At 40.3% G+C, this 27279-nt stretch overlaps 1 protein-coding gene across 4 annotated transcripts in view; it reads right to left on the reverse strand.

Annotated features, from left to right (window-relative positions):
• Positions 1–2417: 2417 nt before the first annotated feature.
• The window catches only part of PTPN21 (protein tyrosine phosphatase non-receptor type 21), a 139362-nt gene continuing 114500 nt past the window's right edge, over positions 2418–27279 (reverse strand). For all 4 annotated transcript variants that reach the window (XM_077123262.1, XM_077123264.1, XM_077123263.1 and 1 more), the window contains 7 exons: positions 23497–24950; positions 11811–11948; positions 10688–10909; positions 4979–5107; positions 4554–4788; positions 4068–4228; positions 2418–3426 (listed from right to left, as the gene is read on the reverse strand). In XM_077123262.1, coding sequence (XP_076979377.1) covers positions 3298–3426; positions 4068–4228; positions 4554–4788; positions 4979–5107; positions 10688–10909; positions 11811–11948; positions 23497–24950 — 2468 coding nt within the window. In that variant the 3' untranslated portion in view covers positions 2418–3297. The remainder of the gene's footprint in view (positions 3427–4067; positions 4229–4553; positions 4789–4978; positions 5108–10687; positions 10910–11810; positions 11949–23496; positions 24951–27279) is intronic.

Below are 27279 nucleotides of genomic sequence, written 5' to 3' on the forward strand. Positions count from 1 at the left end.
TAATAGTCTTAACACAGTATTTCATTTCCATTTCTTCATGCAAATCTCAAAGAATAAACTAGCAAGTTTCAGGTGACCTCCAGTTTTATAATTTTCTTAATATTGTAAATATCAACAGATCAACCCATTTTAAATTACTTTCTTCTGATGATGAATGCTTCACAAAAAAGCTGGCCATGTTAAGCCATCACTGGGCCCTACGCCCCAACTCTCCTCGGTGGTTCCGCCTAGACCTGGCTCTTCCCATGTTTCTAAGGAAGTTCAGGTTCAGCTTGTTTTACTCATGCCGAAAGGTTTTAAGAGAGCTCAATTCTAGGGCTGTCTGAACGCTTCCCAGTTGATGTTCCAGAAGAAAATAATAAAGACCGTAATTAACATTCCAAACCATATTCTAAAATGAGCACTTTCCGTGCTCAAAACTATCAGCTTGGGCCGCGGTGGCTCAGCGGGCAAAGTGCTTGCCTGCTATGCCGGAGGACCTCGGTTCGATTCCCGGCCCCAGCCCATGTAACAAAAACGGAGAAACAGAATACAATAAAACAAGAAAATGTTTAAAAATGTTTCCCTTTCTTCCTTCCTTCCTTCCTTCTATCCTTCCTTCCTTCTCTCTGTCTTTCCTTTAAAAAAAAAAAAAAAAAACTATCAGCTAGACTGTTTCATTAAAAGACCCTAGTAATCAGGGAAACTATGATGCCGGAGATAACCAATACTGATCAGTGGAAAATATGATTTATAATCTACTCTTTGTGAAAATGTACATTTTGGTAATTTTGAAATGAAATTACTGTTGAAGAACTGGAGACTGAGACACATGAAGCACTGTGTAAGTGTGGCAGGCTGTAACACCCTCAGTTCAGATATGGTAAACTTTCGAAAATCCTCAGTGTTCTACAGTTTGTTCTTGAAAATCACATTATTTCAAAGTCTAGTAATATAAATTTTATTCAGAAATACTTTCATGTTCACTAAATGTAATTAAAAGCTTAAAACTTCAGAAGGGACAAAAAACTTACATGGCTTTTAGGAACAATGTCAAACATGCAATATTTAAAAAATGACAGACTTAAACAGTTGCAATTTTGCCCTCTTAAGGAATTTACTTACACTCAAATTTTTACAATAGGAACACAAATATACCATATATTACTCTTTAATTAGATTTTCATTTTACAATATATTCTTGTCAATGGGACACTCCAAAGTATTTAAACCTGACAGAAAAGCATTTTTTAAAAACGTACCATCAGAAGAAAAAACCATTTCTGTTCTTTATATATGGTGTGGGGTTGGAAAATGTCATAAATAACTCCTATTCCATTCCTCTGGGGTGCTCTTTCTAAATATCTCCATTTGGGTATATTTTGTTCTTTAAGCAAGACTTTTAAGATGATTTTAGATTTTAAATTGGTAGTTTTTCCTAAGTAAGAAATGTACCCACATTCAATATTCACTTTGATTATTATACTCCAAATTTTCCTTTTAAGTGGCTGGTTTCTGGATAACTCAGTTAGGTGGACCCACAGAGACAGCAGGAAGTCCACAGACCATGTGCCTGAGCAGTCACTGCAGTGAAGTAAATTCTTTAGGACACAACATGGAAATCAGAACCATCCCAGGAATATTGTAATTTGGAGAAATAGGCCAAGATTCTACATTTGGGGAAGCTCTACATTGTGGGAGAGCAATCTTAGAAAAAAAAAAGAGAAAAGAGCTAAGTCCTCAACTAAAAACACCAATTAGTCTTTTCCTACTTGACTTCAACTGTGACTCAGCCATCTTAGCTTGGACCAAAGGTGACTCTCTCTCCCTTTAATTCAACCTGGTTCTACCTACCAGGAAGTGCCTAAATGGGCTGGCAGGGTATGATATAAGGAGGTAAAATTGACCTGAGTGATGAAGTTAGGGATTATGGAACTAAAATTCTAGTATCTCTTGAATACCACAGCAATCTCTGGTGGCTATACAAGTTTGGGCTGTGGCTTGGGAGAAAAGGTGAAACTACTAACTATTCTTTCAACCAGAAGAAAATAAGGTTTCTTTCAATGAGAATATAAACCTGATTTTATTTGTGATTTTAAAAAAAAGGAACTGAGGTTCAGGTGAAAGAACTCCTCTGTAGAGTTAAATCCCTGGCACTGAGAGTGACAGGGCCTGAATTCCTTGGGGATAGCTAGAGGAGGGGGGAATGGCCACCATACTCCCAAGCCACCACTTGCCATCCCAGTGTCTCTGAGTAAGATAATACTGTGTTTTCGTAAAGACAAAGGCGCCCTCACTTCCCATCACACCATACTTCCTCTTGCCCTCACCATCCTACAAGCTCTTCATGTATCCTACATACTCTTCACCCTTTATCCTTACCTCTCCCAAAACACTTACGGCCAACTGTTATTGTTTCATTTATAAAGCAACACACATACAAAAACTCAAATTTATTGTTTTTAACAAAAAAGTGCAACCTTTTCACTTCAATAAAATCAATATTTAGATTTATGAGTAATACTGAAAAAAATAGTGACTGGTTATTTTCTTACATTTTAAATAATGTGTCTTCGTTTCCAACTTTTCCTTATATTAACTGACTCATTTCAGTATCTTAAGGAGTTGAGCTCATGTTTGGAAAATACAGAAGGTACAAATATATAGAATTTTTAGGATAAAAACTTTTCTGAATATAAAAATTCTATGTTTCAAATAACACCTTTAGATTCTCTTTATAGTTTTGGGTTTGGTAATTAAACCATAAGTACCCAAGGTTTTTAAAGATAAAAGATAATAACCTGGTTTTAAGTACAAAGTTATACAGGAACCACTCATATCTGTGGATCATCCCCAGGGAAAGTTTAGTTTCTCACTTAAAAAAAAAAAAAACCCTAAACATTTTTATCATAAAATAGAATTCCATTTTCAAAAACTAGTTTAAGATAGAAGTCTCTGCATTGCCTTAATGATTGCCAGAACTGTCCAGCATAGCTTCAGTAAGATAGAGAATTGTCTAGAAAATACAACCTCCAAAATGTGTGCAAGTGCTGCAAATCTGACAGACTGGGGTAGAGCAATGCCCCTCAAAATCAAGTCCCTCTTCTTCAGCACCATTTCAGGTTAAAAATTCCCTGGAATTCTTCAGGCTTTACTTTGCATATTTCCATCAGTGCACTGCCACTCACACTGCACCACTGACATCCCGATGGATCATTCTGTGTGCATCAAGTGTTTAGGAGAAAGTATGAGTTAGGCAAGCACTGTTTAGATGTAAACGCTTTGCAAGATTGGGTCCCCATAGAAAACTGTGGGAGCTTATATGAGCCTTGAGCTTCTCAGGAACTGCATGAGAACTCTGTATACAAATGTGTACTGGCAGAGGGTCTGCACCATCATCATTCTCTGTTGCCTCAGCATGTCCAGTACTCGTGGGATATCCAGCACCTAGATTCAGAGAAAAAGCAATGAAAGCAGTGCAGTCCCTGGGGTCAAGACAGAGACCAGGGAAAGCAGCTCTCCTAGCAGAAGTCCAGTTGGGAAATGGACGCTCTCCATTTAAAAAACAATGATAGACCAGTTTTGACATCTTTAACTATGGTAGAACATCCATGTGGGTTATTTCTTCAATATCCCTTGGGTGCAGCTTACTTCGTCTTATTAAATGTAAATTACCAAATACCAAGATTCAACAAAAATACATTGTGGTCAGTGCTCTTGGTATCTAGCTCAACCTTTCCCACATAGAGCTCTGATCAGCATTATTATCCATGAAATGTTAACTGAGGTTCCTGGAAAAAGAGTTCTGCAATCAAATTTGAAATATACTGGGTAAATCTAAATTAAATAGCTTGGTTTATTGTACAACTTCTTCAGATCGTTAAGATGCTAATAGGTACTGTGGATCTCCAAGAAGACAGAGTCTTCTGCTAGGGAACATTTAATAACATGCGGAAGCTTCCACAGTCCAGGGAAATTTGGTCCAAAGAATTATTAGGCCACTACATTCCCTTCCTCCCTGGCCTTATTCCCATTCCACCTCTCTCCCCACCAGAAAAGTTTAGGCATAACATGGAGATGATAATAACCTCGTTGTGTTCCAGACAGGCAATCATGATCTCTGATAAGATAACAACGCCAGTCCTTCCTACTCCAGCACTGCAATGGACTAATAATGGAGGGTTGGGGCTTTTTGGTTCACTTGTGCTATTAGTATGACGTCGAACAGACTGGATCTCTTCAAGGTATGCTGTGAAAAATCAATGGAATAGAAAATGCTCAGGGATTTAGGCATTTCAAATTGACAACTCAATTTTCAGATTATTTCTGCTGATTGAAAGGACTCCAGATAAAGAGCCCTGGTGCTAATTAGCCAATCCCAACCACTAACTATACAGTGTGACCTTGGGTAAATCACTGACTATGCCTGAGCTGCCATTTTCTCATCTACAAAATAACAACCCCAAAGTGTATATGATGCAACATAAAGGAAACATTTTAGAAATGTAGGTCTTCCTCTCTGATGTAGATTTAACAGCTCCACAGAAGGATGTCCTAGGAACTAAGACACTTACAGAGAAATCCCTTGAGGTCTTCTGGACAGCCATGCTCAGGCCAATCTGTGTACTGGAGATGCCAGACTGTCCTCTCCTGACCTGTAAGAAGGTGCTTCATTTTCAAGCCTGTGGTGGCATAGCAGCCAGAATCGGTGCGGAACCGGGTTGTGATCTTAAACCTTCCGTAAGTGACGGTGTTGTGCCTGGAGCCAAGTCGTGGCCAATACCTGAAGCTCTTCTCTCTTCCACCCTCCTTTTAAAGACAGGTTAGTTTAAAAACAGCACAAGATCCAGCAAAGGTCACCCTCTTCACCAACAGCCTGTCTGAGATCTAGAAATGCAATCCTACCCTGCCTCTTTCTCTCAAGGTCAGGACTCCATATGATTAATATTAACTCTTCTTCTGTGGCTGAGAAAACCAATCAGGAGAAATGAGTACTCACCTCTTCTGCTGTCACCATTGCTATAATTGCAATTCCCTGTTCCCATACCATCTGCCAGAAATCCTGACATGTATTCTGCAATGGTCCCTGTGTGGCAATATAATCCCACTCGATCCCACTGACAGAGACCTGAAATACGAAAAGGAAAAACGAATTATATATATTCATCCATGGTGCACTAAAAACATGAACTAAGTTATTTGGCTTACACCTTGATCTTTTTCTGACATCTTTATAAACTTAGGTACTATGAATTCACATACTCCTTATGTGACCTTAGGCAATTTGCTAAACCTCTCTGAATCTCAGTTCTCATCCGTAAAATAAAAAGATTATCTATACCTCTAGGGTAGGGGAGAGAATTAAGTGAATTAATGAATAGGCTGCCTTGCACACAACAAATAATAAATAATTGTGATTGCTGCTGCTATGGTTCTTTTTCCTTTAAAAGTAGTATCATTGATGTACCCCAAATTTCAAATGCAATTTCCCCTCATGAAATACTAGTTACACACTTTGGGAAAATTTTTAGCAATTACGTCAAAACCTAAGTTAAATCGCAGATTTCTGTTGGGGCGGGAGGGTACTTCCTAGTTAAGATATTCTCATCTCTGAATTAAGATAACCCTCTATGGAAAGGGAGAGAATAAAATATGTTGGAAAAGTAAGGAGCTTAAAAAAAAGACAACAAGACAACATAAAGTGTTAGATTTGATCACATAAAAATTAAAACTTCTCTATGAAAAATATTTCGAAAACAAATATTAAGGTACAAACCTAAAGTGATTAAAAATAAAATCAACACCAAAAAAAGAAAAAAAAAAAAGATAACCCTCTATGGAAATGAGACAAAATAAAGCTTCAGTAGCTGAGAGATTTTAAACAGAGTCAAGAGGTTACCCTGGAGGTTATTTTTATGCATTATATAGATATCCCCTTTTTAGTCTCTGGTGTATTGGAGTGGCTGGAGGGAAGTACCTGAAACTAGCCTCGATTCTTGAAGATGATTGTGTAACGATGCAGCTTTTACAATGTGACCATTTTTAATTGTGAAAACCTTGTATCTGGTGCTTCTTTTATAGAGGGAATGGACAGATGAGCAACAAAATAAGGATAAAAAATAAAAAACAAGGGGGATAAAGGGTAAAAAAAAATTGGGTAGATTGAAATAGAAGTGGTCGATGAGAGGGAGGGATAAAAGCTATGGGATGTGTGAGTTTTTTCTTTTTTCTTTTTATTTCTTTTTCTGAAGTTATGCAAACGTTGGAAAAAATGATCATGGTGATGAATACGCAACTATGTGATGATATTGTGAGTCACTGATTGTACACTATGTAAAGACCATATGTATGTGAAGATTTCTAAAAAAAAATATTTTTTTAAAAAGATCACCCTCTATGATAATACTAGGTTTTCCATTTAAGACATAATGACCTTGAAGTGTCTAATAGTAACAGTAATTACCGTTAATGACAGGAACCGGTTTCCGAATGCCCACTAGGTACTGTTAATACCCACTCCCATTTAAGGCTGCCAGACCCCGAGTCACCACCCTGCATGAACTCCGTGAGGGTGACAACAGCAAATGAAACCTGGGGAGGGAGGGCCTGCTGGGGAGCCTTAAAGTTAGGTAGCAAAAAAAAAAAAAAAAAAAAAAAAGGTAGTAGGTGCCACCATTTCTCTATTTAGAGGAAAGTAAACTGAGGCCCCACAGCTGACAAGGGGTGGATCCAGAAGTCAGACCCAGATTTATCCAGTTCTGAAGCTCATACGTTTTCCACTACTCTTCAGGTCGTCTCTGAAGACTCAGAAACTCATCACAGAACCACAATGTTCTTTAATGCTTAGCCATCTAGTCATGAGAAACCGAATGAGTTATTCCAGAGAAAGTTCTGTTTTTAAAATAAACAACATCCACATTAAAACTAGAGCAGTAAGAGCACAGATTTCCAAAGGCCATCAGGGAGCACTGGCATTCGCGCGCAGAGCGCCATATCTTCAGGAAGCCTCAAGGGACAAGTTATTCTCTTAACAGAATCTCTGCAAACTAAACAAAATGTGAGGAAGAAGAAAAACACCACCTGATCATAGATACTCACCCATCCATTCACTAGAAGGAAGTTTCTCCTTCCAAAATTGAAGAATTAAATCTCTAACCAGCATGAACAAAAAGCAGAATGAAGAAGAAAGAGCAGTTGGCTTTACTCCTGAGCTGTTGTGAATCTCACTTTTTCCATTTTAACAGTTAGAACATTACCCCAGTTAAAAGGCATTATTCTGTCTCCAGGAAAGAGACAGGGCTACTTCTTCAAAAAACACAATGTTTAAAAATGACTCCAGGCCCTCAGCTGTCTATGGAAGGCTGCGCAGCCACACCATGGCGGGGTTGGTGGCGCTGCTGGGCAGGGCGGGCCTCATGCCACCTGGCTCCTGGGTATTGCCTTGCCCCCCCCCCCCCCAGTCACCCATGGGCACTGCTGTGGCCACCAGGAGCCCAGCAATATCACCAAGACCACAGAACACGAGAGAAATGGCACAGAGGAGCAAAAGCAAAGCAAGTCGCAGCAGCTGAAAAAGATTTGTAAAGAATGTGGAGCCATTGATGTGTCACCGTACTTCGGAATCTCATTCATCTCCTTGGGCATATTCTACATGGTTGTTTCAAGTGGCATGAACATGTCTGCAGTCCTGCAAAATTTAAAGAACCCTTGGTGCAGTTTTGGACATGGCAGAGGGCACAAGTTCCTCTGTGGTGGCCTCCGCCATCTACAAGCTTTCTGCCCCAGTGAAGGGGCATATCTTAGACTCTGCCCTTGATGCTTAGATATTTTCAGAAAGTGGGATTTTTTAAACTTCCAGCTGCAAAGCCTTGATGAACTCTTCAAATGTGGGTACAGACAATCTATTTCTTTCACACATTTTGGATTGGTTTTAGGGGTATGGGTTGATGCCAGGCAGTGGGCAGAAGGCTAGTGGTTCTATCCTTCTCAAAATGTTTCATCTTTGCCAGGAAAATTCAGGCATTTTAATAACTGTCACTTTTTGTTTTATCCGTTTTGTTAATGCTGTTCATCACAGGGCATGTATCTCTATTCTAAACTGTCAGCAAAACATCAGAAGTGAATTGTCATCTCAAACAAAACTGTTAGCCTACAAACTGTTCCCCTGGGAAGTCTGGGGGGTTCATCTTTGCTCAGGTTCTGAATGAGCAACGATTAATTAGCTTGTTTTAAAATTCCCTTTCCTCCGATATTTGTTGTCAGGCTGCCTGTGGTTTAGTATGTAATATTCTGCAAAGTAGCTACCAGTGCTACAATTAAAGAAGCAGAATTTAGAACTTATTATGTGGTCAGAATCTAAATTAGCATCAGCACCTGGACATTCATTACACTTGTTTAGGGGAAATAAAAAGAACACGTATTTCTGGCATGTTCCCCCACTTCCAAAATACCTTCAAACCTGGCCATGACAGGACCCCTCCTGGGGCTATCCTGAAATTTCACTAACATAGGTAAGAGTTATTTGTTTTCGACTAGGTAAAATTTGGAAACCTTGTCCAGCAGTTTGGCTCCTGACGTCATATCCACAGAGGAATTTAGATACTGCCTGTTTAGATACTGAAAAGCTGAGACAATCTCTGCTTCATCCTTTGTATCTCAAACTTTATTCCAAAACAACCATCACAACGTTTACATTGTATAGCTACCTATGTTTAGCTGACTTAAAATTATGTTTGTAAAAAATAATTTTGTATCACTCCCCATAAAGGAAAATTAGTATAACTTGTTATAAATGGAAGACAACACTAAAATAAGTATCAGACAGGGAAGGGAGGGGGTGGGTGGGCAATGCAATTAAATTCTGAGCCAGTTTTGCCCCATAAGGGGTAAGTAACCCTGAGCCCCAATCCCTCTATTATGGAGATGTGTTAAGTGTAGAAATTGAAGCATGCTAGGCCCCAAATGAGACTTTCCTTGAAGTTGGATCAGGCAGATGGAGAAGAAATTCCTTCCTATGTGATTCAGCATCACTTAATGCCTGACTCTGTTCTAGTCCCACACTCTGGGAATCCCCAACTTAACCAGTTCTGCCCTTTGCTGTGAATGGAGGTGTGTTTTGTCTCTCTGGCTTGACTCTTCAGCCTTTTTATTTTTTTAATTTTTTTTTTTAACGTTACATTTGGGCCATTCAGAGAACTAAAGGAACTGACCGTCTTGTTTTTTTTCTAAGATCTGGCTATTGACAGCTCCCTATTCAGCCCATAATAACCAACATAAATCAGTCATTTTGTTAACTTTTGTTTTTTTTTTTTTTTTTAAAGAGAGAGGGAGGAAGGGAAGGAAAGACAGAGAGAAGGAAGGAAGGGAGGAAGAAAGGGAAACATCTTTAAACATTTTCTTGTTTTATTGTATTTTGTTTATTTGTTTGTTTTTTACATGGGCTGGGGCCGGGAATCGAACCGAGGTCCTCCGGCATGGCAGGCAAGCACTTTGCCCGCTGAGCCACCGCGGCCAGCCACTTTTGTTTTTATTTCATTAATTTTTAAAAGAATCTTTGAGGAGATGAGTTTGCTACTTGCAAGGTTTTTGAAGTGTAACAGATTTTTCTTTTAAAGCAACCTGGCACATTGCCAAAGGGTTTTACAGATTTAAAAGTTGAAACTGTTTCTGAAATCCAATTCCAAGGGCATCTGTGCCTCTGAACAAGATGGCTACTAGTCCCTGCAAGGACTGGAACAGTTTAGTTTCATCCTGTGTTGTTTAATCGGTGACCTGTTTGCTTCAGGATCCTAGCCACCATCTATACCAGCCTCCATTCAGTTTCCTTGTTATGCCTTGGGAAAAAAAAAAGCTAATTCTGATCCCTACAGGCTTAAGTTTAAATCTTAAACTTGGACTCTTAATTAGAAGTCATGGAAGTGGATCAAAAGGGCAAGTAACACAATTATTATACCAATAGCCAAATTGTGATCTTCTAAACCCCAAGTCCATTCCACTCCCATGGTCAGTAGTTAAAACAGCAAAGACAGAGGAGGATGTGTCAAAGGAATAGGGAAATAGCACATTATATGAATTCACCAGCAAAATGTATAATTTGCTTTTACTTGTATTGTTCTTATGGAACCAGGAACACCTTTGTGCTTATTTTTAAAATGTAAGCCATTGTTCACCTCTAGTTTTTTATCTGACAAAGTTCTGTGAAAGAAACACCTTTGTAAAATAAAATACAAAACAAACAAACAAACAAATGAATACAGGTAGTGTGTGCAAAGAGAGCAGATGACACCTTTGTAAATAAAACTTTTTGTGAACACCACTGAAAATCCAAACATTCTTGTCATATAAAAATGCAAATGATTAGGAGAAGTAGCAATCCAGCTCTGCTCAGTGAGAGGATTTACGAGCTAGAAGAGAGTCTTTAGATTTAGGACAAAGTTCTAAACCCAGGCAAATAAGTGCTCCCTGAGTCCCGTGATGACGTAGAGGCAGAGCAGATTACCAGGTGAGACAGCAGTGCAGCTTTGGCCCTGTCTCTAAACACTTTTTATCTAGCACTGGTGTGAGGGTTTTACAGTTTTTAATAGAGGGTTTGACACAATGGTTTACACCTGGATTTTTTTAGAACACGGACATGAATACAATTCTTACCATTCTTATAACTGAACTCAAAACCACATATGCTATTCATTACTCTAAACGTTCCTCTCACCTTAATATGTGACGCATTGATATAACCAGTATTGTTTTCTTTAGTTGGGACCAACTCCACCCTGGCATCATCGTAGGGAAGCACATCCTGGAATCGATTTCTTTCTGCATTCTCAGGGAGCCGTGCAGTCGAACACTCCCCATCAACTAGGCGTTTTTTAAGAATTCTTTCATATTCTGTGAATACCATCCCCTGTTCTAATCGCTGCTCTAGAATTTTACACTGAAAAAATAGAATATATGGGATAATGAGAACAGTCACCACGTTACAGCTGCCTTTTGACTATACATTTGAAATCTTGTTTTCAACTATAGCATTAGTCCAATGTTGAAAATTCTAGGTGAAATCAAAGACAAAAGTGGAAATTTTAACAAGCCATAACAGTAAGAGAACAAGATAAATAATCTTATTGGTGAGAAATATAATGCAAAATGTTGTTTAAACCTGAAAATTAGCTTACAGCAATTTGTTGAATTCATTTTCTCTAAATCTCTGCTCAATCTTGTGACCCCTAGGAAACATGAAATTCTCTTCGAGAACAGTAAATTCTAGAATAGGATAACCAATTCCAATCTCTGTGAATAAATGCTTCAATTTATGATACACAGAAGAGAGAAAATAGTAAGTAAATATTGGAAACTACCTCCAGGATCTAGTTGTAAAGAAATTCACTTTTTCTTAGCACTATTCACACATGCATGATTTCAATATAATAAGACCTCTTAGAAAACATCTCAATCAACAGGTTGTTTTGGAAAAAACTACCAACTTTGTTTTTACTTTGGGGTAAGCTTTCCATATCATAAAAGCAGACAATTTCTGCTATGTATATTCATATGCATCTGTAGATTTCTCCAAACTTTAAGACAAAACAGCAAAGACTGTCATAAATGGTTGTAAGAAGGTAAAGGACAGCATTCAGAAAAAGAAAATCAATCAACATTCTAGCCTGAGATTATCTATTTTGATAATCTATAACTTTGAGGCCTAGATTATAAAATTCCTTAATATTCATTTACAATTATTGAATGTGTTAGAAAATTCACTAAAAATCTCATAAAGCATTTTTGTATTTTATTGATAGTCCCAGAGAAGGCACTGATGCCCAGTGTCTCATACTTACCCTTTCATCATTAGTTGCTCTCATAGGCACTTCTTTTCCTTCATCAGGCAAAGGCAGTCGAGAGAGAGAGAGTCCATTGAGGGCAGCCAATTTAAGAGGACCAATTTTTCTTGCATCTACTCGACTCTTTTTCATCCCCTGTTAAAAAAATTTATATGTATATATGAAATATAAGCAAATACAACCCCTCTGAAAGGAAACGTCAATGACTGAAGACAGGAAGACAAAGTGATGAAGTGTTCTTGTTTGCCAAAACCACACACCTTTATACATTCATCTATTTAACAAACATTAGGAGGAGGACATTCTTTCAAGGCCAAAGGCCTGATGAGTGTTCCAGAGACAAGGTTTTGAAACACAATTGGTTGGAATGAAACACAATCTGTTGCAATGAAAGATGAGGCTCCAGGCTGACAGCATTCCTTCACAGAACTCCCACGTTTCAGAAGCAAATTTCAAAACATTATACAGGTGGGAGGGGCAAGAATTAAGGGGAGGTTTGGATATTCTATTTGGTGAGGGTGTGTTTATCACTTATTTTTCTCGTAGGGGCAATGAAATTGTGTCAAATTGAGAGTACTGGTGGACTGTTGCTGACTTTGGACATTATATATGATGTTCAATGGATGAAGGTGGCTAAAGTATACACTGACTGAGAAGTAAAATGGTGAATGGTGTTGTAAACATATGATTGAATATTGTGCTGCTACAGAAAGGAATGAAGTTATGAGACATGCAACAAGGTGAATGAACCTGTGGGACATTTTGTGATGCAAAATAAGCCATAAACAAAAGAACAATTATTGTATGGTCTCTTTTAGAAAATACTCATAGGAAAATTGGAGCCTAGATTGTAACCTCTTATAGCAGTCACTTTTAGTCTGGAGCTGTAAATGTTATTTCTAGATTTTGAGAGGCTGTGCTATATATGCATAACCTGGGTATTTCCCTGGAACTTTTGGTACCTGTGTGACACCTAAGACTCAGAGTGGGAGCTCTGCACTTCTGAAGGTCAGCATTGCCACACACAGCAACTGTTAAAGAAATTGAAAAAAGAGATCAGACTTCAATTAGAGATAAGAACGAAGCTGATCAGGTCGGAATTAAGATAATTCAGAATACAGGGGTAAGGAAGACCTTGTAAAGTCTTAGAACTTCACCTACTCTATAAGATCAAAGGAAGAAAGGTTTATTTTGTCCAAAACCCAAATTTTCTGAGCACATAATCCCACTCAACCTGTCTATATAGATCATTTAAACAGCCCAAAGACATGGAACCCAGAATGGGAACGAGGACCTGTAATCCTGTGTAGCTTAATGTAATGCCCAGATACATCCCAGAGTATGTTAAGCAGATAATCAAAAAATATTGGCAAAGTCCCTTGAGGGATGAGAGAAAAAATATGGAACTATAAAACTTTATCACTGGGGAAACCCCTGATACTGTGTCAAACATTAGGGACACCCAAGTCAATAGGCCAGGTGCTTGATCTTGAGGCTTGCTCTTGTGAAGCTTATTTATGTAGTGTAGAAGCTTAGCCTACCTATAGTTATGCCTAAGAGTTACTTGCAGAGGACCTCTTTTGTTGCTCAGATGTGGCTTCTCTCTCTCTAAGCCCAAATCTGCAAGTAAAATCATTACCCTCCCCCCTACCTGGGACATGACATCCAGGGGTGAAAGTTGCCCTAGCAACGTGGGAGATGACTCCCAGGATGAGTCTGGCCCTGACACCAAGGGATCAAAATGCCATCCTGACCAAAAGGGGGAAAAGAAGTGTAACAAATAAGGTTTCAGTGGCTGAGAGAGTTCAAATAGAGTCGAGAGCTACTTTTAAGCAAGCTTCAGCTAGACATTGTTACCTGCCATTGGTTTGCCAAATCCCAACCAAAACCATTCCTGCCAACCCTAAAAGAACACCTAGGGCTTTATCTGGATTCTACAAAGGTTCTATGCACTGAATTACTTTTCAGAAACTTACAACCTCCAGATAGGTTCCTAGGCCAGATAAGTCCCGAAAATCAGAAGCACTAGCCTCTCCAGAACATTAACTAGTTTCAACCCCCATGCCATATTATCATCAGTCCATTCCAACATAAAAATGTTAGAATGGGCATAGTCCAAATAACCCCAAAATTGTGATGAAGATCAAAGGAAACGGTGAAGTTATACAGAGAAGGTAGGGTTTAACAAATGAGTATAATTGCTGAATTGTTATATTGATATTTCTTTTAGTCTCCAATGTCTTGGAGTAGCTAGAAGCAAAAACCTAAAATTGTGAAACTGTAACCCATACCAAACTCTGAAATCTGTTCTACAAGTAATTGCTGCACTGTGCTCCGAAATTTATTGGTTTTTTTTTGTATATATGTTTATTCACACACACACAAAATTACATAGAAAATGAGCTGCAGTCCACAAAAAGGGTTTTTAATGCAGTCACCTAACGGTAATATGCCTTTCTAATTTTAAAATATATATAAGCTTAATTGTTTAAATCATTCTGAAAAATTTAAATGCTTTATGTGGTATGCCTTCTATTAGTCTATCCAATATTCTGCTTTTGGATGAGTATAACTTGGATTGGATCTCAACATTTCTGAGACCCAGGAAAATAAAACAGGGCTGAAATCTCCATCGTTACACCAGGAGGAGAGGGTATAAAAGAGAATGTCAGCAAGGGGGAAAAGAAGTGTAATTAATAAAGTATCAGTGGCAGAGAGAGTTCAAATACAGTCGAGAGACTACTCTGGAGGTTGCTCTTACGCAAGCTTCAGGTAGACCTTGCTACCTATCATAACCTGCCAACCCCCAACCAGGACCATTTCAGCCAATCCTAAAGAACACCTAGAGCAATATGTAAGATTCCACAAGCAATATGTAAGATTCCATGCACTAGAGTAACTAAACAGAAACCTACAACCTCCAGATGGGTCCCTGGTCTAGATAAGTCCTGAAACCTAGCCCAGACTCTCCAGAACATCAGACAGTTCCATCTCCCTACCCCATATTAGTGACAGACCCTTCTAATACGAAAAATTTAGAATAGCCATAGCTCAAACACCCCTAAAGAGAAGGATGGAAAGATCAAAGGTGATGGTTGAATTATACAGAGAAGATAGGATTTAACAAATGAATATGAATGCTGAATCATTAAATTGATATCTCTTTTAGTCTCCAGTATTTTAGAGCAGCTGGAAGTAAAAACTTAAAGTTGTGGAGTTGTAACCAATGTCAAACTCTGAAATATGTTCTACAACTAATTGTGATGCTGTGCTTTGAAATTTATAGCTTTATTGTATATATGTTATTTTTCACAAAAAAGAAGGAAAAAGTTTATTGTGACGACAAAAAAAAATATTTACACCCTCTAGCCTCCTATATTCTGGAGCAGTTAGAAGGAAAAATATGAGAGGATCGTATGATAGCCCATAACAAACTCCGGGATTTGTCCTGTAACTACTTGTTGAAGAGTGCTTTGAAAACTATTGTTTTTTTATTTCTTTGCTTTGTATATATGTTATACTTTACAATAAAAAAGTTAAACATTAAAAAAAGAGAGAATGTCAACAGACTGCTGTCTCTTGAAAACAGGTGCTTCCTAAAATTACCATATCTAATGATTTTCCTCTCTAAGGCAAATAAGCATAAGAATGCTGTCTTCTTAGATAGTTTGATCTCAGTGAAAGCCATAAGAAATGTAATGAGAATATCCCAATTTGAAAGAAATGTTTCTTTCCATTCTGTCCCACAAACAATTGCTCTATCAGTCCAGAAGGGACCAAGAAGTCTCAGCATCAAGATAATGAAGCAGGAACAAAGGGCAAAGACATTAGGTGAGGGAATAAGTGCTTTAAGATTGCTACTCTATGTATAGACTATGATTGACACTTAACGCAAAAAGCCAGTTGGATTTTTAATTCTCTAATTCACATTTGAACATGAGCACCCATATGCTAGGTCTAGACTAGGAATGAGTGGGGTCCTAGGTTGGGATAACAGTCCAGCCTGATTGAAGGACTTCAGGAAAGACAGACAGACAGAAAGAAACACACAGACGAAAAGTTCCTGTTTAGGTAGAAATTTCACAATTCTAATGTGTATTGTAAACTGTGGTGTGCTGGTGATGCTTAATAATGGGTTCTCTGGGGGGAAAATTCTGATTGGTAGTGTTGGCTGATTTCCATGATATAAATACTCCCACCATGGCCAATCTCAAGCTGTCGATGTGATGTCGACTGGGTGGCAAAATTCCTGAGAATTTAATAGCTGGCTCTTATCAGCCAGTACAAGCCAGCTCCAGCAAATCACAGTCTGAAAATGACTTGAAATGCCCCTGGATGAAGTAGATTGGTTATAGTGTCAGTCAGTTCTAAAGCCAGTATTTGATAAAAGTTGCACAGAGGCAAAACCAGCCTCGGTTATTCCTTAAGTCAGCCTTAGATTTATGGTACATAGTTTAAAATATATACCCTGGCTTTCTCCGCCGGCCCGCCGCGTGGAGCCCACGCCCCGCAGCAGCCGACCCGCCCACCCTCCTTCTCCCCCCTCTTTCTCCGCCGGCCCACCGCGCGGCGCCCACGCCCCGCAGCAGCCGACCCGCCTGCCCTCCTTCTCCCCCCTCTTTCCCCTCCTGCTCCTGCGGCTCTCCAATCACCACGGTGCCCTCTTCCCCCGCCTCCGCCGCCAGCCTCCACAGCCTTGCCGCCCTCACCTTTCCTCCTCCAGAGTGGAGGGAGTGGAGATAATACAGAGCAGCTCCCGGGGCCACGAGGGAGATCAAAGGGACGGCGTACCCCATCTTGGAACGGCTGACTATCTGGGAGAACCAGCTCTGGTGAGATCACCAAGGGGCACGGGCTTTCCTGGGTGGGACGGCAAGCGACCGGAGTCCCTCCCTTCCACCTTCCCAGGCCAGCTGGTAGAATTGGACAGGCGGTCCCCTTAGGCCGCGGCGGCTGGTGCCCCCACCACGCGAGGCCCCCCAGACCAACTGAGATAGTTGGGTCGGAAATCCCCAGACTGCGGAGAACAGTGACCGGGGGATCCCTTCCAAACACGTGACTCTCCCGTCCGGCTAGGAACAGTGCACTCTCCCGGGCTGCGACAGATGGCGCCCTCCCCCCACGCTTGGCGCCCCGGGCCGACTAGCTAATTCGGCCGGACGCTCTCCTGTGCTGCGGCGGCCGGCGACCCTCCCCGCATTCGGAACCCCAGGCCGGCTGGCATTCTTCCAAGACACTTCGGCTGCCGAACCTCCCCTACGGCAAGAGTTTTCCAGAGTTAAAGGACCCACAGCAACTTTCACTGGTGGAACCCGTGGACAAACGTGTGCCATGAGTGCCACCTACTGGGCAGGATAAGAAAAACAGAACCCAGAGATTGCACAGAAAAATCTTTCAACCTGTGGGGTCGAACACCCAGGGAAATCTGACTAAATGCCCAGATGCCAGCAGAAGATAACGGATCACGCTCAGAAAATTGAACATATGGCCCAGTCAACGAAGAAACCAATCGTTCAAATGAGATACGGGAGCTGAAACAACTAATGCTGAATATACGAACAGAAATGGAAAACCTCTTCAAAAACGAAATCGATAAATTGAGGGAGGACATGAAGAAGACATGGGCTGAACATAAAGAAGAAATAGAAAAACTGAAAAAACAAATCACAGAACTTATGGAAGTGAAAGATAAAGTAGAAAAGATGGAAAAAACAATGAATACCTACAATGCCCTAAATGCCTTTATCAGAAAAGAAGAAAAGGCAAAAATGCAGGAATTAACTGTCCACTTGGAAGAACTGGAGAAAGAACAGCAAACTAATCCCAAAGCAAGCAAAGGAAAGAAATAACAAAGATTAGAGCAGAAATAAATGAAATTGAAAACATGAAAACAATAGAGAAAATCAATAAGACCAGAAGTTGGTTCTATGAGAAAATCAACAAGATTGATGGGCCCTTAGCAAGATTGACAAAAAGAAGAAGAGAGAGGATGCAAATAAATAAGATCAGAAATGGAAAAGGAGACATAACTACTGACCTCACAGAAATAAAGGAGGTAATAACAGGATACTATGAACAACTTTACGCTAATAAATACAACAATTTAGAAGAAATGGACAGGTTCCTGGAAAGACATGAACAACCAACTTTGACTCAAGAAGAAATAGATGACCTCAACAAACCAATCACAAGTAAAGAGATTGAATTAGTTATTCAAAAGCTCCCTAAAAAGAAAAGTCCAGGACCAGACGGCTTCACATGTGAATTCTATCAAACATTCCAGAAAGAATTAGTACCTACTCTCCTCAAACTCTTCAACATAATCGAAGTGGAGGGAAAACTACCTAATTCATTCTGTGAAGCCAACATCACCCTCATACCAAAACCAGGCAAAGATATTACAAAAAAGAAAACTACAGACCAATCTCTCTAATGAATACAGATGCAAAAATCCTCAATAAAATTCTAGCAAATCGTATCCAACAACACATTAAAAGAATTATACATCATGACCAAGTAGGATTCATCCCAGGTATGCAAGGATGGTTCAACATAAGAAAATCAATTAATGTAATACACCATATCAACAAATCAAAGCAGAAAAATCACATGATCATCTCAATTGATGCAGAGAAGGCATTTGACAAGATTCAACATCCTTTCCTGCTGAAAACACTTCAAAAGATAGGAATACAAGGGAACTTCCTTAAAATGATAGAGGGAATATATGAAAAACCCACAGCTAATATCATCCTCAATGGGGAAAAATTGAAAACTTTCCCCCTAAGATCAGGAACAAGACAAGGATGTCCACTATCACCACTATTATTCAACATTGTGTTGGAAGTTCTAGCCAGAGCAATTAGGCAAGAAAAAGAAATACAAGGCATCAAAATTGGAAAGGAAGAAGTAAAACTATCACTGTTTGCAGACGATATGATCCTATACGTAGAAAACCCAGAAAAATCCACAACAAAATTACTAGAGCTAATAAATGAGTACAGCAAAGTAGCAGGCTACAAGATCAACATTCAAAAATCGGTAGCTTTTCTATACACTAGTAATGAACAAGCTGAGGCGGAAATCAAGAAACGAATCCCATTTACAATCGCAACTAAAAGAATAAAATACCTAGGAATAAATTTAACCAGAGACAAAAAACCTATATAAAGAAAACTACAAAAAACTGCTAAAAGAAATCACAGAAGACCTAAATAGATGGAAGGGCATACCGTGTTCATGAATTGGAAGACTAAATATAATTAAGATGTCAATCCTACCTAAACTCATCTACAGATTCAATGCAATACCAATCAAAATCCCAACAACTTATTTTTCAGAATTAGAAAAACCAATAAGCAAATTTATCTGGAAGGGCAGGTTGCCCCGAATTGCTAAAAACATCTTGAGGAAAAAAAACGAAGCTGGAGGTCTTGTGATGCCGGACTTTAAGGCATATTATGAAGCCACAGTGGTCAAAACAGCATGGTATTGGCATAAAGATAGATATATCGACCAATGGAATCGAATAGAGTGCTCAGATATAGACCCTCTCATCTATGGACATTTGATCTTTGATAAGGCAGTCAAGCCAACTCACCTGGGACAGAACAGTCTCTTCAATAAATGGTGCCTAGAGAACTGGATATCCATAAGTAAAAGAATGAAAGAAGACCCGTATCTCACACCTTATACAAAAATTAACTCAAAATGGATCAAAGATCTAAACATTAGGTCTAAGACCATAAAACAGTTAGAGGAAAATGTAGGGAGATATCTTATGAATCTTACAACTGGAGGCGGTTTTATGGACCTTAAACCTAAAGCAAGAGCACTGAAGAAAGAAATAAATAAATGGGAGCTCCTCAAAATTAAACACTTTTGTGCATCAAAGAACTTCATCAAGAAAGTAGAAAGACAGCCTAAACAATGGGAGACAATATTTGGAAACGACATATCAGATAAAGGTCTAGTATCCAGAATTTATAAAGAGATTGTTCAACTCAACAACAAAAAGACAGCCAACCCAATTACAAAATGGGAAAAAGACTTGAACAGACACCTACCAGAAGAAGAAATACGGATGGCCAAGAGGCACATGAAGAGATGCTCAATGTCCCTGGCCATTAGAGAAATGCAAATCAAAACCACAATGAGATATCATCTCACACCCACCAGAATGGCCATTATCAACAAAACAGAAAATGACAAGTGCTGGAGAGGATGCGGAGAAAGAGGCACACTTATCCACTGTTGGTGGGAATGTCAAAGGGTGCAACCACTGTGGAAGGCAGTTTGGCGGTTCCTCAAAAAGCTGAATATAGAATTGCCATACGACCCAGCAATACCATTGCTAGGTATCTACTCAAAGGACTTAAGGGCAAAGACACAAACGGACATTTGCACACCAATGTTTATAGCAGCGTTATTTACAATTGCAAAGAGATGGAAACAGCCAAAATCTCCATCAACAGAAGAGTGGCTAAACAAACTGTGGTATATACATACGATGGAATATTATGCAGCTTTAAGACAAGATAAACTTATGAACCATGTAATAACATGGATGGACCTAGAGAATATTATGCTGAGTGAATCCAGCCAAAAACTAAAGGACAAATACTGTATGGTCCCACTGATGTGAACGGACATTCGAGAACAAACTTGGAATATGTCACTGGTAACAGAGTTCAGCAGGAGTTAGAAACAGGGTAAGACAATGGGTAATTGAAGCTGAAGGGATACAGACTGTGCAACAGGACTAGATACAAAAAATCAAAAATGGACAGCACAATAATACCTAATTGTAAAGTAATCATGTTAAAACACTGAATGAAGCTGCATCTGAGCTATAGGGTTTTTTTTGTTTTTGTTTGCTTGTTGGTTTGTTTGTTGTTGTTGTTTTTTACTATTATTACTACTTTTATTTCTTTTCTTTATATTAACATTTTATATCTTTTTCTGTTGTGTTGCTAGTTCCTCTAAACCGATGCAAATGTACTAAGAAACAATGATCATGCATCTATGTGATGATGTTAAGAATTACTGAGTGCATATGTAGAACGGTATGATTTCTAAATGTTGTGTTAATTTCTTTTTTTTTCTTTCCATTATTAAAAAAAAAATATATATATATATATATACCCTGTACAGTGGTTTCTTACATGAGAACCACTGCACAAGACTAAAGCACGCAACATAAAGAAAATCTATACGCACTCAAACCATTTTGCCTTTTAAGATAATAATCAAGTCCTTGGAGGCAGAGATGGGTGGAGAATTCTAAAATGTTCTGGCTTGTCTTCATGTTTTTAAATTTAAATCTCTATAACCTTAATTCACTTTAGTCCATTTGTTTATTGTAAAAAAAGCAAGATAATGGCAACCCCATATTCCTATGAAGGGTTTAGTAGGGGGTAGATGCTTCAATTATTGGGAAGTTGGTAAGTTAAATGGATGATGCAACCTCATATTTGTGAGTTAATATTTACCAAGTACATTCTATGTGCCAGGACCTCACTTTATTCCAACAACTGCCCAGGGTCACCCCATTTTACAGAAAACTGAGTAACAGAGAGATTAAATCGTTTGCTCAATGTCACATAGCTGTCTCTTTGTATGAGGGAAGCAGAGTCAAAACAATCTTTAATTAAAATCAATTATTTAGCATCATACAATTTAGAAAGCATTTTTCCATGCCTAGCCTTACTTGGCCTGAGCACAATCCCATGAAGCAGGCAGAGCAGGGATGACCATCCTCGTATTACAGAAGTGAAAGCCAAGGTTCTGACACCTGCCTAAGGAGCAGAGAACCGACACATGGTAGGGTCTAGATACAGACCCACGTATTTTTAAACTCTTAGGTTAAAACGTTTCTTCTTGACTATAGCTGCCATAGATATTCTTTGACTTAAGAGAATCCCTTATGCAAAAAAAAGAAGAAAAGAAAAAAAGAGGGGCCAAACAGTAAAACTATTGTAGCTCTTAAGGGTCAATGAGAAAGACATTCATATTTTCTGAGAATCAAACTGATCAGTCTTGAGATTTAGCTGAACCTGACCAGGCCCCATTTAGAACATATAGGGGCAAAACAGACTTGAACACTGAGCTATATTCAAAACAAACATTTAAGGGAAAGACTCAGGTCACATCTAAAAAATGACAGACAGTTCTTGATATAGTGAGGAGAATTTAACCATCAGAGGGTCCTGTCCAACTGGTTCAGGGACTCAGGTGAAGACAGATACAAACACTGTCCCCACCCTGAAACACTGATCAGCCCACATCCCCAGCTCAGCAGATCTGCCTTTATGTTCAAGCAGGTGAATAAGAGTGAACTCTCAGGTAGAACTAACATACTAGATGCACGTTGAGATGAGCCCTCAAGTCCAGGAATGCTGCCTACAAGAGAAAGGGAAGGAGAGTCCCAGCTGCCAGGACACTGGGGTTAAGTGGGAGACAGAACACGTTAGTCACTTTAGCTGGGCTGGACCACAGGGTCTGGGGAGTGTGGGGTGGGCACTGAGAACTGGGAAGTCTGAGCAATGTGGCAAGGTCACCTGGAGGAGACACATTTATAAGACAAAACCACTAATAACTGACCAAAGGTTTTGATCTTAAAGGGTTTCAGGGAATAGCAAGGCTTAGCCAATAATTAGGATTTAATAAAATGTTATATACAGTATACATCAATGCAGACCAGTGTGGAAGATAAGAGAATAAGCTACATAGGTAAGTAGGGGTTTAAAATCCCAGTATGGCCACTCACTAGTTGTGCAACCTTGGGCAATCACTTCATAGCTCAGCATGAATTTCCTTATCTGTATCAGGCACAATTGCCTTGTAAAGTAGCCGTGGGGAGCACATGAAGTGCTGGACTCAGGGCTCAGCACAAGCCTAGTGCTTGGAGAATGGCACAGAAATAGATTATCTTAGGCTCCTTTATGTTTTGTTTCAAATAGGTAAGAGGTGCTCAATTCAGTTATTTACTATACTAAATATTAAAGTGCTGCCATTTATACAGGGGGCTTTCCTTGGATCCTCAGTTTACTTACCCTTCCTTTCAAACAGACTTGAACTTGACAAAGTGTCACCTTTCCGACTGTAGCTAGAAACTCCAGAATCACTGTGCATCCTCTGCCATCTTGGCTCAGCCATTCAAGCTGTAGTCATACAGCCATTCAAGCTGTTGTCATAAACACCCCTCAGTGCTTTCAGCAGACAGCCTTGAGCAGACTGAACCAAGGTGGCCCTGGTAGCTGTGTCCCCTGGAGTGTTTTTAACTGGGAGCTGGCTCAGCAATCTTAGCCAACATCATGAAATCTTCATTCCCTTTCCCTTCACACTGCATTGCAAAGACATTTCATTCTTCCTTCCCATTCCAGCTCACAGAGACTGGGACACTTATCTTTTCACTTCATCTGATTTATTACCTCTAGCAACACCACTCGGATCCTAATTGATTTCCATCATTTCCATTGATAAACTCAACATTTTCAAAATAGGAAAAAATAGAGTAAGATATGGGGGAGGGATGAAAAAGTTCAAAGAAAAAGGGGGAAAAAGGTGAAAAAACATCTGAAGTGATGGAAAGTCAAGGAGATAAGAGAAATACTGCAGAAGATGTTGGGAAAACAAAAGCGGGCAGAGGCACACACGGCAAGAGGCACCTGGAATGGCTTACCCCTAGTGGTGGAAGTCCTTCGACAATGTCCTTCTTTCCAGACAGAAGATCTGACACAGGCCTCTTCTTCAGAGAATCTCTCCTCCCTCGGTATCTTCCTGACATTGTGAGGTCAGACTCAGACATAGAGAGCGTCAGCAGCCCATCTCTTCTGGGCCGCTGGGCTTCACTTATCATGGGACTAGGGCTGACGTCCCTTATCCTCTTCTCTGGCTCTGTCACATGAAACTTGGGCTCGAGAATATGCAGAGGACCGACAACTGGAGCAACAGAACCACAGGAGTAGCTCGGCTGCAGTTCTTGGGAGTAACTGCCCAGGGCAGCTTGCCGGGGCTGCTGGGCATGCGAAGAGAAAGTTGCACCTGTTCTGCTTTCCTCTTCCAAATCTTCCTCTTCTTCGCTGCTGTGTATCAGCATGGTAGCATCTGAAAGGGATTTTTTATGACCATATCTCAGGCTTTCCTGCTCTTCAGTCTCTTCTTGCTTTGTTCTTTCAATGAAAACACTGGGCTGGGAGCCAGCTGAGATGGCCCGCGGTGCCATATCTGCTGCTGATGCCGACATGGTCCTCTCTTTCAGCCGCATGCCTTCAAAGCTGTGAGTCAGCCCGGCTATCTCAATGCTGTTCCTCTTTTGTAACTGAGCATGCCGGGCCGCAGTGAGAGGTTCACTGACCTCCTGGAGAGAATGAGCCACTGGCAAGCTGTCCTCTTGGAACGTCTGGACCGAATGATGGACTCGCCTGGTGATAAGATCTGGGTTGCTACTGCTTATGTAGAGGTGGCGAGACAGGTCTGGGGTGCTGTTGGCAGGTCTTGGGTATGGGTAAGGTGGTGGTGGGCGGTACACTTGCGTCTTCATAATGTTTGGAGCTGGATAATCCTGGGCGTGGAGCTGCACATTGGTCAGCTCAGGTACGCTAACTGCTCCCACCACAGGCCGCCTCTCTGCAGGGTAGGGGTAAGGGGACTGACTATGGAAACTGTAATTCAAATTGAATGGATAGTGGGCTGACTGGGGAGAGGTAAAATGTGCATGCTCCCGAATTTCCGGCTGGCTATAGACCAGGGCATCGGGCCTGCTATAGGCATATGAATTGCCAATGTTGAGATTTCTCAGCGAATGACTCTGCCTCTCTGTGTGCATCATTCCTCTGTTAAGCTGCTTCATCACAGTCTCATAATCTGGGGTTGGGCGGTAAGATGGGGGGATGAGGGCACTATGCCGATGTGAAGGGACATAGTCAGGTCTCATGACGTCACTTCCGGAAATACTTGGGTTAGAGGACATGGGTGAGGGCTGCAAGAAGGGCTGGGGGTTATTCAAGGAGTTGGTGCTGTGTGCGCTGTAGACACTACCATTACGGATTCTACCACTGAGTTCGATCTGGGCTCTCTCCAAACTTGTCTGAGAGTGACAATAGTATCCATTCTGGTTGGTCACAAAGAGGTTATCTGAAAAAATATATATTTTACAATGAGATTTTAAAAATACATTAAATTGGACCAATCACTACAGCCAAAGACTGAGATAGGCATTGGACCTTTATGACATTTCAACATGGTTTATATTAAAACGACTTGCTTTCCCACACCACTGAGTGACACTGTTTCCAAGAGCCGTGGCTGCCTCATCTATAGAAGGGGAATGACTATCTACTTGAAGAATCTGATTCAGAATTTGGCCCTCAATTAAGATTAGCCAAACTAAGGCCCATATGAAGAATACAACTACAAACATGTCTTACTAGAGAAATGAAATTTTTTCTGGAACTCTGGGAAGCTGGAGGCAGCAACATTGTTTGAGGTATTGGGCTACTAACTCCACTTTCTCTCCCTAGGTAGGGGTGTGACTTTGCTAATGTTGAGCTGGTTCATGAACCAAGTGGTATAAACACTTTCTTAAATGGAATCCTAGGTTGTTGGTATAAATTTTTCACAAATGACAATGGTAGACCAGGTTCTGAGCCTCTTCAGATTCATCAGTGCCACTGGCAGCTGCATATCCCATGAGGGACCCAGCGGCCAAGAACAGTACTGAGTTAGCCGGCCCCTGCCCTAGCCACCATGCATCAGTAAGATTTGGGATCTATGGCTGACTGAACCAGGGACTTCCTCTAATCTTCCAGTATGTGTGGATACCTATGGGGGTGGAGAGGAGAATGTTTCTTCTCTGTCAATCTGTAGCTCACCAGAAACACTACTGCTAGTGAGGGTGATTTCTAACACTTAAAGAAAAGCAGCAGCCAAGTCCTTCAGAACACAGTTCACTTTGAAAAGTATTCTTTTGGGGATTCAAAAGCTCCAGGAAGTTAAGATGACTAAAGTGAAACACTAGTTCATTGTGGACTTTCTTCTGGTGGTACGCACAGCTATGAAGCAAGAGCACTCAAATGTCTCACTGTGTTCCTGCTGCTGATATACAATGCTCCCTTGTACCTGTGCTTTCTCCATGTATTGAATATTCTGCAATCTTTAAGAGTCTCTGCAGTCCTTTTTCTCATGGCCACAAAAACTCAGGTCCTTATTCCAGTTTGTCATGACTACCATAATACAAACCTAACTCTCCATGCCTCCAGGCTCCTCCCTGCATCCCACAAACCATCCAATCAATTGTGACCCTGTTATATGTAAACGATTCTATTATGAACTGAAGGAAAAAAGATGGTTTGAATAGAGCAAATAAAAAGGAGAATTTATGTACAAAAATCACTGTAATTCAAGAAGGAATGGAAATGAGATAAGTGTTACAGGAGTCCAGAGGAGGTAAGGATCATTTCTAGCTGGAAGGTGAACATGGTATCCTATGGGCTTTGAGGGGTAAGTGGGTAGGGCAGGAACGTCCACTTTTCAACAGCAGCCAGGTCTCTCTACCTGTGAGTGTGCACAGGATGCCTCCTCACTTCCTTGATGTCATGTCGAGCCGTGAGACTCACAAGGGTCAAGGGAAGTGAGCAGAGGGTTAAGAGTCAGGGCCATCTTGCATTTGCCATCTAGATCAACAAAAGTCCAGCTAGAAGCCTCCCCAAGCCTGAGCCCCTGAGGGACACTGACACGGAGCAGAGCCCTCCTGCCAGTGCACAATGGACAGAAAGGCAGGATAAGGAATATAGTGGAAAATCTTGAACTGAAGGCAAAAAGGATACTGTCAGGATTGTGCATCAGGGAGATCAACTTGTCAGTTGAGAGTTGAGTGTAACAGATGTACCAGAGAGAGTGGAGAATGAAGATATCAGTTCACATGCTGCAATAGTCAGTGAGAGATTAAATAAAAAGGACTGGACTAGATCAGGAGCAAAGGGATGGGGAGAAGGGTTATGCAAGAGATATTACATGAAGATGAAGGCTATAAAATTTATAACTAACTGGATGTTAAGGTCAAAAGCAAAAAGCAATCTGGAATCCAAGTAAGCAAGATAATGACCTACTTCATCATAAAATAAAGTAAGAAACATGGAAAAGGGGACATCTTTGTGGAATAGCGTGATGAATCCAAATATTGAATATTTTAATTTCAGCAAGTCATAGCTGCTGATAACATTTACTGAGTACATGGCATGTGCCAGACATGCCACTGAGGACTTGCCCTACCGTAGAGATGGAAGGGCAAAGCTGGAACCCAGGGGTGATGCTGGGATAGAAAACTGCTGAAATTTGAAATGTAGAGGAGTTTACTCTGGAAGCTTGCAAAGGGAAGGAAGGTGGCTATGGACAGATCAAACTTTGGAGTACAATGAATGACACTGATGATGCAGGAGAAATGTGCAGATAGTATAGTCTCAGA

This window comes from Tamandua tetradactyla, chromosome 12 (genome assembly GCF_023851605.1).
Source record: "Tamandua tetradactyla isolate mTamTet1 chromosome 12, mTamTet1.pri, whole genome shotgun sequence".
Lineage (NCBI taxonomy): Eukaryota > Metazoa > Chordata > Mammalia > Pilosa > Myrmecophagidae > Tamandua > Tamandua tetradactyla.